Genomic DNA, 15,696 nt, shown 5'->3' with positions numbered 1-15,696 from the left:
TAAACTATATTATTATAATCTATTATAAATTATAATAGTACTATTTACCAATACTGGCTGTTGGTTGTTGTATAATTATTAATTATACTATACGAGTCCAATATAATACATATTGTATAGTAGTCATTAGGTAGGTATCTAATGTTAATTAGAATTGGTTTGTCAATACAATTTATTGAATAATGAACAACAGAAGTCAGGAACTTCATAATATTATAAATTAGCACATCAAACATAGTTAACATCGTTGCACAAGTTTAATATTATACGTTTTAAATAAGTATAAGCATACACATTATTTTAATACACAATGATTGATGAATCGTGAATACCTATACTGTAATGTAATAATCAATATTTATCTAACGGTTTGGACAACGGTTTTAGAAAAAACTCACTATAAACTAATCAAATAATAAAAGATACTTATATTCAACATTTGAACTTGAAACTTGAAAACACTTGAATTAATTTGTATGTACAATGTACATGTATACATTGTACATCGTTTTTGCGCTTATAATCCGCGACCTACGTCTAGTTTAGGCCCTTGATAGTTGATACAGTAGTGTAATCGCAACCTCATACATATTTTACGAAGGAATAAATAACTTATATATATTACACAGCATATACACGGCACACATACACGCATAATAAACACATACACAATCTGACGCTATTATTGAAACAATAAAAAAATAACGTTCGTTCGCAAGTTGTTATCGTAACAAATGTACCTACGTAGTACATACTTATGTAAGTAGGTGGGCACCTATATATTAGGTATATATATATATACATTCATTATAATATATCCGTGTCCGTGCATAATATATTTTATTATTTTACGCCTTTATAGTGCCTACCTATCCAAACGTGCTTATCGAAGAAACATAAATTTTAAACGGCATGGCTATCTGTATTATAATATATAGGTATACACTGATTGCGCTAATCAAAGGTTATAATAAATAATAATTTATATTTCACACACTATTTAGGCACCACCGGTGTTTTAGTCGTCATCGTAATCACGCGTTCAGGCCGCAGTTAACGTTTAGTAGTCGAGTGTCGCTGAATACACGTCTTACATAGGTATATTATCTGCAAATATGTTGAAAATCGGATTTTTTGGTGCCGGCAAAATGGCTCAAGCGTTGGCCAAAGGTTTCTTGACGGCCGGTGAGTTTCGAGAAACCCGGCGTTTTTCGATAGTTATATTTATTTTTCGTACTCTTCCCCTGCGTATTTATAAATGTGTATGTTGTGATATTTTTTTACACAGGTCTCGTAAAAGGTGAAAACATCACAGCCAGCTGCGCCCCACAAGACACGCAATGCGTCGAAGTTTTCGAGGTGAGTCCAACGAGATTCGTAGGATTTTGGTATACCTATACCTATAGGTATCCGTAACTTAAATATTTATACTAATCACTGTACCGGTCGAATTCAATATTGATCGATTACAGGGATTCGGATCGAAAGTGACTTTCGACAACCGGTCGGTGGTCGACAACTCCGACGTCCTACTGCTGGCCGTTAAACCGTCCGTGGTCAAGACGGTATTGGACCAGATCCGTCCGAATTTCACGTCCAGCAGACACCTGTTACTGTCCGTCGCCATGGGTGTCACCGTAAATCAGTTGGAAAATGTGCGTATTATTTCTACTGTTTTTTTTTCTTTTAACCATTGCGTTCGCTGAGTGTTATGAAATTCCGATCTCACCTCGATCATATTATATAGGTTAGGTATATACCAATTCTTATATAAGTGACTCGACGCGTGATTTTGGTAGGTACTTAAAATGCACCTAAATCACAATGATTTATTGTAATCGACAACGTGACTAAGACTTCTATGATTGGTTGTCGTCCTAGGTCAAATTTCTTTTAAGTGGCATATAAGTTTTAATTAAATACATGCTTGCGAGTGGTGTACTGAGTCAACTATGTTGCACGTAGGAAACTACGAAGATGATCGACGTCTATTCAGAGCCGGTTGTTTCGACGATCATTCCGCAACTGACTATACTTGAGCACTCACATATATTATTATTATGTTATAAATGTTAATTGCATATTCGTTTTTCGAAATAAACTTATACTGCGGATGTTGGATTTTAAAGTTGGCGGAGGGGAGCCTGTCCAAACCATAACGTCCTGATATCAATTAAAATATTATTATCTATACTTGTATATAGTTGTTTTTGCACGTGTACTAGACTACTAGGGTAATTTAATTCAATAAAACTGAGGGTGACTAATTGAATGATAAACGTGATATAGTATACTATACGACGCACGTGGTGCTCGTAGGATAGTGTTTGTTGTTGTTGGTTCTACTCGTATATTGATATGTTATATTTTCGATAACATTGAGACACGTAATTACAGGCTTAAATGGGCTTATATATAGACACTCGAAGTTTAAATTTCTATTGGTAGAAAAATGAAAAACAACACAATTTGTTCAATATTCATACATCTATAATTTATTAAAACGATAATTACAATAATAATATACTAACATTTCAAATTTCAAATTTTTTTTTATAAACGATATTATTATTTTCATAGTGTTAACGGGCACGGCAGAATGCTATTGTTTCTTAATACTTAATGCTAATATATAGTTTTTAGATAAATCAACTTGTTAATATTATTGAGATCTAAAAAAAATAAGTTTAAGTGAGGTGTATTTTATATGGGAAAGGGGACTTAAGATAAAAAAAAAACATTTAGTTCGATTTCTGGCGGTGGGTTACTATAGTCTATAGTTTCTTATAAGTGTTTGTTTTTGCTGTCTATTATTTTATAAACAAAGTTGATTGACGTCAGTCATATGGTCGATTGAGTGTAAAATCGATAACGTTAATCGAAAGGTTTAGGTTACAGAACCGAGACGAAAGTGGAACATTTTAAAAAAATAATTTCAATAATACGTACGTAGGTCCTCAGTAGGATCGTCAATGAAATTTAATATTCTATAGTTATAAGCAAGGCTGTGGATTTAACGCACTAATTAACTGTTCAATATGCATGCTTTTGTACTCATTAAAAAATTAGCAAATTTGTAATAAGAAAATAATCATAATATAAATAAATGTGAGTGTTAAATTTGTCAAGGTTATTGTTTGTTATTACCTAGGACCTATTTTATTTTATATGATGTTATTACTTATTAGTATTATTCATACAATTATTCTATGTTTAAAAATACGAAATAACCCTACCATTAGTAGGCACGTACAAAATATAGTAATACGTGTTATTTTTATCAGTTTATTATTCGTCGATAAGCGCTGTTTTCAACAATATTTTTAAAAAAACTTTTATTTTTGTAAATAACATTTCGTTTTTAAATTGAAAATGTCACGATAAACATTCCAATTTATATGATAGGCAGATTTTCCATCAATACTTTAAATTAATAAAACAAAAAAAAAATAATCGCTACGAAGTTTTTATTTACTATTTATTTTGCAGTATACTGTATAGTATAATATGTGTATAATGTAAATTCAATTTTTATCGTACTCATTATATGCATAGTAACGAACAAAACATGCAAATGCATTAAGTCATAGCCCTAGGGTTATTAATGATGTATGGGTAACTACTTTTTTAATATTTAAAATTGTTTATTAATATTTACAAATATTTGGCTTATTGAAGAAGCTAATGAATTTTCTTGTAATCCATAATATGGATACCTATATAATAGTTGTAGGTATAAGGTACAAATTATTATAGTACCCACCTATAGGTACTAATGTACTAATTACAATAAGTCTTAATCATAGAATTGAGTAATTAAGTTAAGTTTTCTTTATTTTAAGTACCTATAGTATTAATTATTCGTTTTAATTGTTTGAGACTTAGTATAGGTACTCAATTAAAAAAAAAATACAAATAATTTTACAATAAATTAATTATTAGGTACCTATATACTACTTTCTGCGTAGTACCTAATAAGTAAAAGTAATATGATTCATTTTTAATACGTTTTACTTAAAAAAATTTTATTTTATACATATTACTTGTTATTACATATTAGATACGTATTATACTATTTCACCGCAAAATACAACATTTTAATGCTTGAGAGAATTCGGCGTGTAATAGAAACGATTCGTTTAAAAATTATTTCTGTACCTATATACACCCTATAATGACAATACATGTAATAGCAGTTTGAAAAGAAAACTATTTTATTGGGTTGAGGTTATAATGTAATGTTGTATACATTATCATTTATCTCTACACATATTACATATTATGCGGCGATTTGATTTGTGATTATAAATAATTAATATTATTATGTATCCGCGAAGAGCTAGTCTGCAGGGAATACATTAGTGGCCTGGAAATTTTGATCGCCCAAGTCATATTTTTGACAATATTTTCGAGTTACTATAATTGTAATTTGAGAAAGAGAGTGAGAGAGGAGTTTTTGAGCCAAGCTATTATTAAACATTGGATAACAATAGTAATATAATACCTATCGGTATTATTTTATAATTTATATGGATAAACATTAAACCTTTCAAAACTTGATCTTAGTAGTGAGGCTTATTAAAAGGACTCGTTTATTTTTCAAAGTACCTAGCATATAAATATTATTTTCAAAATTTCTTTTTTGAATAATATTAAAGAACAATTTTTATCATTTTTTATTAGCTCTTACCAGACGGCTCAAGGGTAATGCGAGTGATGCCTAACACTCCTGCTTTGGTTCAGTGCGGTGCTTCCGTGTACGTGCCGGGAAAACGGGCGACGGACGAAGACGAGAAGCTGACGGCAAAACTTTTGTCATCTGTGGGCACGGCGGAGCGCGTACAAGAGTACTTGATGGATCCGATCACTGCGCTCAGCGGTTCCGGTCCGGCATACGTGAGTCTAAATTCTATACACTATGTGAATCTGTATATATGTGCAGGATATATCCGGAGAATACGAAAAAAACATTTTCCACAGTAGTTCAAACCATTAATCCTCCCATTACATATCTTACATCTTCGTACTATTGTAATATCGTAGGTACACCCATTATTTTAATTTTGTGATAAAATGATTTCTGAAAATTGATAGTTGTAATTATTTGAAGTAGATATATATGTTGTATCGATTTCCGAGAAGTGAATCAAACAGTTGTGTAGGTAGTAGTTGTGTATGTGGCCTGCGAATTGGTTAGAGCAGGAGCTTATATTATGAAAATATGCTGAACATATTATGTATTGTACTCCTTTGTACCTAGGAAAAAGTTTTATACTGACATATTATGATTTAATAATATTCCATGTACCTATGTTTATATTCATCCTCATTCTAACATTAGTTTATTAAATTACTGGTCAGTTCATTCGTGAACTATGTGTGTTCATTGCTCTGTAACTCGTTTAAGGTGTATAATAATGATATATTTTCTGTAAAACGTATCAGTCGCCATTCTTATGACATGTCAATTATTTGACTTCAAATTTTAAAATAATATTTTAACGTTTTTAGACATTTATAAAATTATTGTGACCATAATGAATTCTAAAAGTATAACTAATTTTTGATATTCATGTCCACACAACATGCAAGCAAACATAATATTATACATATGATGATTATAATTTTAATTTTACGATGTAAGTAATAAGTATAGGGAAAAAAACAAAGGAATAAAATCATTGTTTGTGATAAGCTCAGCATGATATTCGAATATTTTAACAATAATATCATCAATACTACATTTTAAACGTCATTATATCGCAAATGAAACATTTACTTATTTAAGTATTTGACATACGTGAAATCGTGTTCATGCTATTGTCATATAGTTATTTAATGTCTATTTATAATAATAATAATATACCGTTTTTTTCCTTCACTTATATATTTTAGAATACATTTTAAATGTTTAAAAACTCGAGCTAATTATTTTTTTAAAATCAAATACGGAAAAATTATGTTATTTTATCCTGCTCATCGTTTTATGAACAAAATTGAAATTCTTTATTATTTGTTTGACACTGCTCCGAAGCGTCAAGTATATTATTATAATTTTTTAAATAATAGTGCAGCCACGTGCTATAATATTCGCAGTTAAAATGCAATTAAAATCGTTTATTAAAAAAAAAAATATATATGTTTTTGTAATAATAAAAGTACCAACGATTTCAGCGAGTATCGGGTTCCTACATTGTTATTATTTTTTTACGAATACAACGTATAATAGCTGTCACTATATTCATATTATGTGATTTTAATATGGTAGGTAGCAAATGATTCGTGATTCTTTCGCATTGACAATGGACTGCAACATTACATACAGTCTATTATCATGACGTGTATATGTACCCCAAATCTCAATAACGTAGACATATTTATAATGTATACTGGGTGATCCATTTCTAACGCTCCACACTAATTTCCTCTAAGGATGTTTGTAAATTCACAAAAATTTTATGTTGAGGAATTTTTAAAGTAGTCCTTTATTAATTAGGTTTTTAAATTGTATTTAGAGTTAAACTATATTGCATTTGAACTTTGTAATTCGAAAACAGAATACTATTCTAAACACCGTTTATACTTATATCAGTGATATTGAATACTGAACAAATATCTTTTCTCTGACAAACGAAATTTGGAGTGGTTTAATATAAAGTATATTATATTTACCTGCGAACTCGTACTATACTTATACAGGTGTACGTGATTATCGAAGCTCTGGCCGACGGTGCCGTTCGCATGGGAATGCCTAGAGACATGGCCTATAGATTGGCGTCGCAGACGGTCCTGGGCGCGGGGACAATGGTTCGAGAGACGAAAGAACATCCAGGAAAACTCAAGGATGATGTAACCTCGCCAGCGGGTGAGTTGGGTTGTACATACGCAATACGATTCTGTTAACAGGCAATAATCGTTATTTCAAGAGAGCAGCAAGTTTTCTGGACGATTTAAAAATCGCACAATAATTATTAAACGTTGTATCGCATCAATTTTTTTCACAAACATTTTTAAGTTTAGACTTAAAGGCAGAAACAATAGACTATATATAGATACGAGTATCTCGTATTACAGTAGGATATCGAAAACTGATTTTGAGGACAATATCGTGAAAACACCCTGTTTATGATCTATATTATTATTAAATAGTATTCCATTATTCCGACAGTGTGAAATGATATGCCTACTTATAAGTAGGTACATTAGATATGTGTACCTATAATGTAGCTTAGTTGGTGTCTGCTACCATAAAACTATAAAAGCATATTATATCACCAAATATTTCGTGTCAGAAGTTATATAACTTCCAGACACACGATAAATACACGGTTTTGACACGCATTTACTGTCATTTTTTTAGAAAGTATAGGAAATAAGGATAGTCGAATAGGGTTTATCATAAACGTATCATTCTGAAAGTTTTATAATGGAAAATTCAATTATTGTAGATACCTACATATATCTGCTTTGTTTCAGCTATACAGCGTACAAGAACTGATTTACATAATGATCGATTATATTTTATTTCTGCGTTTGATGTAAATTTTAACGTCTCGCAATTTTGTTTTAATATACCCTTATATTTACTTCAAAAATGCAATGATGGCGAATAACACATTTATTTTTTCCGTTTAAACCTAAAGTAAAATAATTTTTTCACGTGTCTTTATTGAGGAGAAAAGGGAAATGGGATTTTAGGTTTTAAAGATATGAGTTAGGCACCTATGCTCAATAAAACAATAATAATAATAGTTACTAGGAACAATATTATAATATTTTTTTGGTGTTAAGGTTCCTTTATAATTTTACATAATTTTATTTTGAATCTTTTGAACTGTAGTAATATAATCAAATAACTTAATAGAAAAATACTAAATGAAATTTAAGTGAGGAACAAGTTAATCTATCTCTACGGAACCAATACGAAGAACAAATTAAAAATCAGGTGCCCTCGGTGCATTTTAGCTATTTATTAACTTTAAATGTTAGAACCAATATTTACAGTGACTTTTATTAAAATGCTTCCACTATACATTTATATACAGGTTCTACAGCGGCCGGTCTTTGTGCTCTGGAACATGGTGGCCTAAGGTATACAATCATTGACGCTTTGGAAAAAGCTACTGAAAAATGTAAGGAAACTTCAAAAGCGCTTTAAGTGAATCACCCGATGTAAACATTCGAGTTGAATGTATATCTAGTCTTATTAACAGTCATTTTCGAAATAATTTAACTGTTTAAATCTGTATTGTACATGTTTTATACTATATTATTACTACCTAATTTTATTTATTTTTTACGACTGTGTTCAAAGTACATTAATTGTTCTTATATTATAATGTTTATTGTTTCTTTCTCGATTAATCAAATTACGTAAGTACCTATATTGGATAGTTCAAAGTTCACCAATATTTTGATCTATATAATCTTAGGAGGTAAACATTTATACTTGTGTTATAAATATTATAATCATAGTGAAAACGGTTATGAAATAGTTACCATACTGAATTGACATTTAAACAATAATTATTATAATTCGATAACATGAAAGATAATAGAGTATTATCTAAATCATGTTTGCTATTTAAATAATATTTATTCTTAAGGATTCCTGAATTCTTAATAACGCGGATATTGTCTTTAATCTTTAACATTGTCTATATATTTGTAGCCTAAGACATGTCATAATGAGTATGTTATTGTTATATTAATTACTAATACACAATGTTAAGGCCGAAGCTACGATTGTTGTACATGTTATCTTAATTAACTTTGGTATCTCAATAGCCAATAGGCCATCGTGGGCCATGAAAGAAGTAAAAAACAATACTTTCGGAACAAATGACATATCGATAAATATAAATATACATATAATATATATATATATAATTATTTTTTTACTGTTCAACGATCTTACTTATACTATAATAATATTTATAAATAGGAAATTATCAATTATTTTTTTAAATGCATATACTCACCTAGTCACCTTTATAATGTATACAAAATAACAAACGTATATTATTATATATCATAATGCTATGAGTTATCACGATACATTGATGCATGTAGTCGTATGCTCTGTAAGCAACGCAAGTATTTCATTGCAGAAGATGTTGATTGTGGAAAATTCATAGTATTGAACAGTCATCGTATAGTTTGTTACAACTTAAAATGCACAAGGTGGGTCACAGTGTTTTCCCCTTTTCCTATTATGTTAACATTAACAATTTAGCATAGGAAAATGGGAAACACGATATCAGATCCCGCGGTTTTTAGGTATGGTTTACCAGAGTCCAGAGTGACTCATCAAGCATGCTTACCCTGCAATTGTTCACTAAATTTATGTATTTATAGGTACTATGTGATTTAATGAGATAAACTAAAAGACCATTTTTTCATGACATGGATTCTTTTCTACCATTTTGTTAACGTCGGCACTGTGGCGATACAATGAAAAAATGTATTTTCTTCAAACAAGAACCACCTTTTTTACCGTTAATCGTTGAGCAGATGATTTGTAAATTGCATGAAGTATAAAGTTTTATGTATGTTTTATATATTCATCGTATACATCGAAATATGAATGAGTGGTTCAGTACTCCAGTGCGTGGCTGATAACAATATAAAATTCAACTAAACTCTTCTAGACGCTTTCCGCTATTGCGTTGCTGATAAAATTGGAAGCGGATTGCGGTCAATATCATCGCGACAAACTGTAACAATCTGGCTAGTCATGTACACCATGCGTAATATAATATTATATTAACTGCCCAGCTACTCAGTATATTGTGTGTGTGGCATGTTAATAACTTCGTTTAGTCGGCAGGTAATGGTGGACGTTACGGAAAAATAATAAAATCGAAATGAATTATTATAATAATTGTTTATTTTTAAAGCGACGCATACACACACACACACACACACACACCTTCATTCGTTTTGACAACATTCATAATATTGTCAGCGTGCCTCCACAATGATATTACATTTCGATGTCGACACACGTCATCTCGTAACGATACAGCGTCATGCGTGTATACATATGTGTATTATACGTGTATTATTATAATGTAACAAAAATGTATAATATTCTCCGTGATGAATATATTTATATTTATTATACATAATAACAATATAACCGTCGGTTAGTGTAACAGTGGTGTAGTATAATAGTAGATATAATATATAATAATATTATGTTATATATTATATTGATCGGTTTTATAACCCGCATTGAGAAATCCTACATATAGCCGTTTCCGTTATGCAATCGACTCGGATTTACGCGGACGTGGAAAAAAAACGATCGAAAAAACAAAACGGATTTTACGGACTACTTGGCATATCGAACTGAAATCGGGTGACGCGTTTCACGTGTCGTCCAATGGGAACGAGACGTATTACGAAAGGGCTTGCAGAACGCGAGACGATATTAAAAAAAAAATTAATAAAAAGTTTTTCGTGTATTTGTTCTCCTTTTAACCTATTATTATTTATTTTATGTGCATGTGTTATCGACTTATTATTTGCCAAACCCGACCACGAACAATTTCTCTCAGACAATTCTCTATAGTTTGCAACTGTCTTCTATTTTACACCCTACTGGTATTGTACATTGTTAAAAACCACGAGATTCCAACTCTAAACTTTTCCGGATGGTACTGTGATGATCAACAGAGATTTTGTTCAACTAAATTCATCCATAATCATTTTAGATTAGATACAATTTTTTTACCTACGTTAAAAATAAATTAAAAACCTAAATTAAAATATTAATTATGTACGATTAATTATTGGTTGTTAATATGTTGAGCAACCCGGTCTGATTTAAAGAACACATTTACGAAAAAAAATTATTTATTTATACAATGTTAATGCAATATCAATATGTATCATAGTATTTGGATAACATTTAAATATCTTACAAATTATTTTATTGTACAAAATTAAGTTTAGTCTAAGCTTTACTCTGGAATTTGAATTTAAGGATTTTATGGACAAAAAATATATTGAATACCTAATATATTTTTCAAATCATATATTATACAACATTGTAATATGACGTATTTTGCTGCAAAACAACGGTACCATTATCAATTTTCAAGAACCTCCTGATATTGATAACATTAAATTATTGAGTATTTTTATCGATGAGTGATTCATGAAAAAATGTTATAATTTCCTAGAAGCAAGAGGGAGAGATAGAGAGACCAGATGCAGAGGCATCTATAATAGACATGGAAACAATATAGTATGTATTATACTACATATGTGTGTTTACTCAAAACATTATATTTATAATATTGCCTCGGAAAAATGCAATGGAAAACGTTTTGAGGTGTAAAAACGTATATACTTATAATAATATTATAAACAGGAGAAACGATTTGGTTTTTAGTGTTTGTACTAATAGACTTCGCTTAAAAATCTCAGAGCACCTATTTCTTCTCACACAATACAGGTATATAAATAATATTGGTATCATAATAAGCATCATAATATTATAATATATTTTATAATGTCGACATGATTATTTTCCTCCAGAAACAAGCGATAATAACCCGGAAAATGTATCAATTCGTATATTTACCTACTTTTATTTATTATTACTCTACTGTTGAGAGATTTCTAGTCACGGATGACATTTTCATTAATATAAATAATGTATAATGATAATAACAACAATAATAATACCGATTATCGCGATTAGTTTTTGTCGGATATTTTAGATCATGGCTATATATACATTATACGACACGTTTTTCGGTGTTATCAAATTCAACCAACATTGAGAGAATGATCTATAATTTATTATATTTTTTATAATAGACGAGGTCCAAAGCGATTTAAATGTTTTATGGATCGACGTGGTTGTGAAGTTTACTATTATATATTTATAGTCAACGGAAGCGTCTTAAATGACAATGATATCAAATAGTTTTGGTAAGTATGACACTTTACACGGTGTATAATAATACAAATAATAAAAACAATACAATTTATGTTATTTTATTGCACAAATATACATAAATAAATATAACGATATATGAATTTACAATTTATTATGATGTCTCCAAAAAGAAAAGCTTGTGGAGGAGACAACAGTATACTACCAAAAAGTCAGAGGTAAGAAAGTCCGAATAAGAAAGTGTGTGGTGAAAAAGTCCGGTACATATAATTAGGTAAAAGGAAAAATATGATATGATGCAAAATCAAACTTTCAATTAGAATTAATATAAATTGTAACTAAATGACTAACCTGACGAAATAAATAAATTATATATAATTACATATCTATTTTAAACTAATTTTGGTAAAATATAAAAATATTCAATGTATACGAATAAAACTAAAACACAAAAATGTTTATACAACTCGACACGCTCGGCCAATCAACCAGACCAGTTGGTTGCGGCCAGCTATAAAGCTGCAGCGTTTGGATCAGGTCATATAATATAATTTCCCTATAGTTTAATATAGATAATGTGATAATATGACATTATGTTGCTAAACGCAAGAAATTCGTTTTTTAGTTTCTTTGTAGTCTGAACTCTCAAAAACCACATCTGACATAAGACATATATTCAAACGTCAATGGTTTCAAGGCAAAAGGGGCTGACTAAGCTACAATACGGTCTAAGCGATATAGTACTTATATATGTATGGATGTGGGGGGGGGGAGCGAGTTCCGTGTATATAGTGGTCAAACGACATTTATTTCATGATAATTCTATAAATGTATAAGGTGTTGATATATACAACACTTTTAGTTAGGTACTTAGTTGATTATGAAAGTGAGGAGCAAACGAAAATTATGATGTGGTGAACATAATATAATATTTCGTGTATAGGTATTGTAACGGCGATTGTCCACCGATCAGTAGATTTACAGGTTTTCACTAAAGTCGACATCTGTAGTTTTTTTTAATTGGACCCGTCTTCATCTGTCATTTCTTGATAAAATCTAACATTTTCTAGAACATGGGATTCTTCTTTTTCTTCTTCTTCCTTTTGGCTTAATCTACTCTGCAAGAGTATCATTACTGAGATTTTACATAAAATCAGTTTTTGATATTCTTTACATAGGTATAATGGTATAATTTTCAAAAAATATTGAGCTTTTTTAGAGCTATATAATAAATTACTATGGACATTTTAAAATTTCTATAAATGTTAATAAATATTTTTTGCTTGATCAAAAAGCTTGAAAGTTGAATACAAGATTTTTCATAAGTAATAGCTGATTCTAAAACCAAAAATCTAAAAATGTTTATACGTACAATTTTTGTATGGATATTTGAAGTTATAATTTGGATAAGATTAGAAATTTGAATTTCAAACAAAGAATAACAAATGTAGTTTGTTGTAGTAATTCAAAAAAAAAGTTATTGTATTATGTAATAATAGTTTTTTAACATTATTTGGTAGGAAGGGGGCCCAAAAATACTGTAGGCTACTTATCTAAAGTGTCGGTATGCGCACGCCCATGTATTCTGTATGCTTGTATAATAATATTATGTAACTGATTAACTGAGTGCTTTTAATAATTTATCAAACCATATGCGAATTGTTCTTTATTTTTATTTTTTAATAATAATTAAAGGTTCCTTGACATATAGTCATTTAAATTTCTATGCACATTGTTTTTAGAGTACGGTACCTATTTGGCGCTATTTCATGAGCGCCTAATTATTTTTCTCTTTTCCCAGTCCCTTTTCTCGCAGCTATAAATAAAATGTTTGAATCCATGCCGGATTTTCCCACTCTTCTACCCCCCACCCTATTTCCACCGGGGTATTCGTATCGAAATCGGACTCGAGAACTACGGGAGGCAATACAGCCGCCAGTGTAGGGTCACCGCCGGACCGAATATCACGATCGTTTCGTCGCCATCAAACTGTAAACAATCCATTGACCGATCAATCGAACATTCGTTCTTCGCTAACTGTACGTCTGTACGTATATACACATAAAATATCATTCATTACCATATTATACACGCGATTTCAGACAATCTCCGTTGTCAGTTTCATATATCCTCCCCACACGTGGACATTTTATTACCTACGTCAATCGTGCACTCACCCGGAATTGTCAGAGGGAAATTGCAAAGACGATTAAGTTTCGAGCGCGGACTGCCGCCATCATGGGGCTGCGGTAAGTTGACCAATATTAATTTGTTATTATATAGTATTAATTGATCATAGTCAGCTGGTCAGGGTTCGAAATCGTAGTACTAGAAAATAATGAAATGTGTAGTATGATATTATATGCTCTAGAAAATAACTAAATTTAAAGTAAAATATTATATTATATAGAGTTAAAATCTTGAAACGATTTCAAATATTTATTCAAATAAAAATACATTATAAAAATATGTAATTTTGCAAGCTCGCTGGAGGATCTAGAAAACTTAAGGGGGACATAATTAGACTTACACTACAGTGTTTTCCGCGTAAAATCACTCAGTTAACCTAAACAAATGATAAAAAGTTTGTGAACCTAGATTGTGATCTATTGTAAGAAGGTTTTAGTTTTAAAATTAACAAATCTCTCTATTTAGAAGATCGAGAGGTGTTTTCTTTTGCCAATTCTAAGGAGGTTGTTCGTCTATACACGTTTTAAAGGTTTCGCATATGCAACTAATATTATATATTATCATATATTAAGAGGATGTCAGCGCACTATTTGTTTTCTTTCTCTGACCCACGCAGAAGTCCTGAACATATCAAATTTAAGTTTATCAGAACCATCCTATAACTTCAAATATTAGAGTCAATTCACTTATTATCGAACTTTAGATTAAAAACATAAGGGGCCTGTGTTTTTAAGTTGGTTATTTTAATTTTTATGTAAGTTATGAACGGGGTAGATTATTACAATTTAAAAATACTCTTAAATTGAATAAAAATTAAATATTAATATTATACATTCTCTTAACTCTCTTAAAAATTAAAATATCAAAAAAAAAAACTAGCGAGACAACACAGATAATTTTCTTACTTTAAGTTTGATGATAGGTCAATCCACTTTAATGTTAAAGCTAACAATATAAATTTGGAACTACTGGACGTATTTTTTTATAATATGTTTTTTATAATGTATCAGTAGAACTGAGACAAAACATGGCGGACGACGTCCTCTTAAGTAGGTATTCAGTAAGATACTAAGATGTTCTAGCTGGTACAATATTTTATTTTGATACGAATATGATACGAACTGTTCACATGTGGCCATATCAATGTATAATATAATATATTATACATATAATTATATTACAGTCTCTAGATAATGCCTATATGTATATTTTTAATATGAGAGTTCACAATAATAAAATTCGGTATTGTTGAAGTATGGATACAGGTACGATGCGTGTAATGCGTGCCCATTCGTGGATGAGTACCGATAAAACAATAATATTGGAAATCGACTATTCATCCCGCACGGTCGTTGGAACGATTAGTTATTAATTTGTTGCGGATCCGTCTGTTCCTCGACTGCACGAGTGTGCTCGCGTCTAGCCGCAATCAACACATGAATATTATATTTTATTATGTTATACGAAAAGAATGCAGTGCGATTTTAGAAAATTTCGTAATATACCCAGTGTACAATCGTAGCACTATATAGTTGCGGCGGAGAGTGAAATTTGAAACGTATCTATAATATGAAAACAAACACGCGAATAAGTGA

At 30.3% G+C, this 15,696-nt stretch overlaps 2 protein-coding genes across 4 annotated transcripts in view; both read left to right on the top strand.

Annotated features, from left to right (window-relative positions):
- Nucleotides 1-820: 820 nt before the first annotated feature.
- On the top strand, nt 821-8,740 carry LOC111030604 (pyrroline-5-carboxylate reductase 1, mitochondrial). Of its 2 annotated transcripts, XM_022310191.1 has the most exons (7): nt 821-938; nt 1,005-1,185; nt 1,289-1,359; nt 1,473-1,655; nt 4,684-4,896; nt 6,700-6,865; nt 8,046-8,740. In XM_022310191.1, exons 2-7 carry the CDS (start codon nt 1,116-1,118, stop codon nt 8,156-8,158), a joined length of 816 nt encoding a protein of 271 aa, XP_022165883.1. In that variant the 5' UTR covers nt 821-938; nt 1,005-1,115; the 3' UTR covers nt 8,159-8,740. The 2 variants fall into 2 exon arrangements, with proteins under 2 accessions (XP_022165883.1, XP_022165873.1); XM_022310181.1 differs by having other exon boundaries at nt 828-1,185.
- A 5,114-nt stretch (nt 8,741-13,854) lies between these two features.
- LOC111030621 (peroxidase-like) overlaps nt 13,855-15,696 on the top strand; it is a 14,097-nt gene continuing 12,255 nt past the window's right edge. The window contains exons 1-2 of one of the 2 annotated variants that reach the window (XM_022310218.1): nt 13,855-13,950; nt 14,014-14,160. In XM_022310218.1, the coding sequence (XP_022165910.1) occupies nt 14,150-14,160 (11 nt within the window). In that variant the 5' untranslated portion in view covers nt 13,855-13,950; nt 14,014-14,149. Of the gene's footprint in view, nt 14,161-15,696 lie in introns of both variants that reach the window. The other variant, XM_022310210.1, reaches the window with a different exon arrangement.

This window comes from Myzus persicae, unplaced genomic scaffold (genome assembly GCF_001856785.1).
Source record: "Myzus persicae strain clone G006 unplaced genomic scaffold, MPER_G0061.0, whole genome shotgun sequence".
In the NCBI taxonomy this organism is placed as follows: Eukaryota; Metazoa; Arthropoda; class Insecta; order Hemiptera; family Aphididae; genus Myzus; species Myzus persicae.
Note: the sequence above shows the minus strand (reverse complement) of the source record. Positions and strands in the feature narration are given on the sequence as shown.

Bases quoted from the DNA above. Each gene is read 5' to 3' on its own strand.
- LOC111030604 (XM_022310191.1), top strand. From the start codon at position 1,116: ATGTTGAAAATCGGATTTTTTGGTGCCGGCAAAATGGCTCAAGCGTTG. The intron at 1,186-1,288 runs GTGAGTTTCGAG...TTTTTTACACAG, and splicing joins CAAAGGTTTCTTGACGGCCG to GTCTCGTAAAAGGTGAAAAC. The intron at 1,656-4,683 runs GTGCGTATTATT...ATTTTTTATTAG, and splicing joins CCGTAAATCAGTTGGAAAAT to CTCTTACCAGACGGCTCAAG.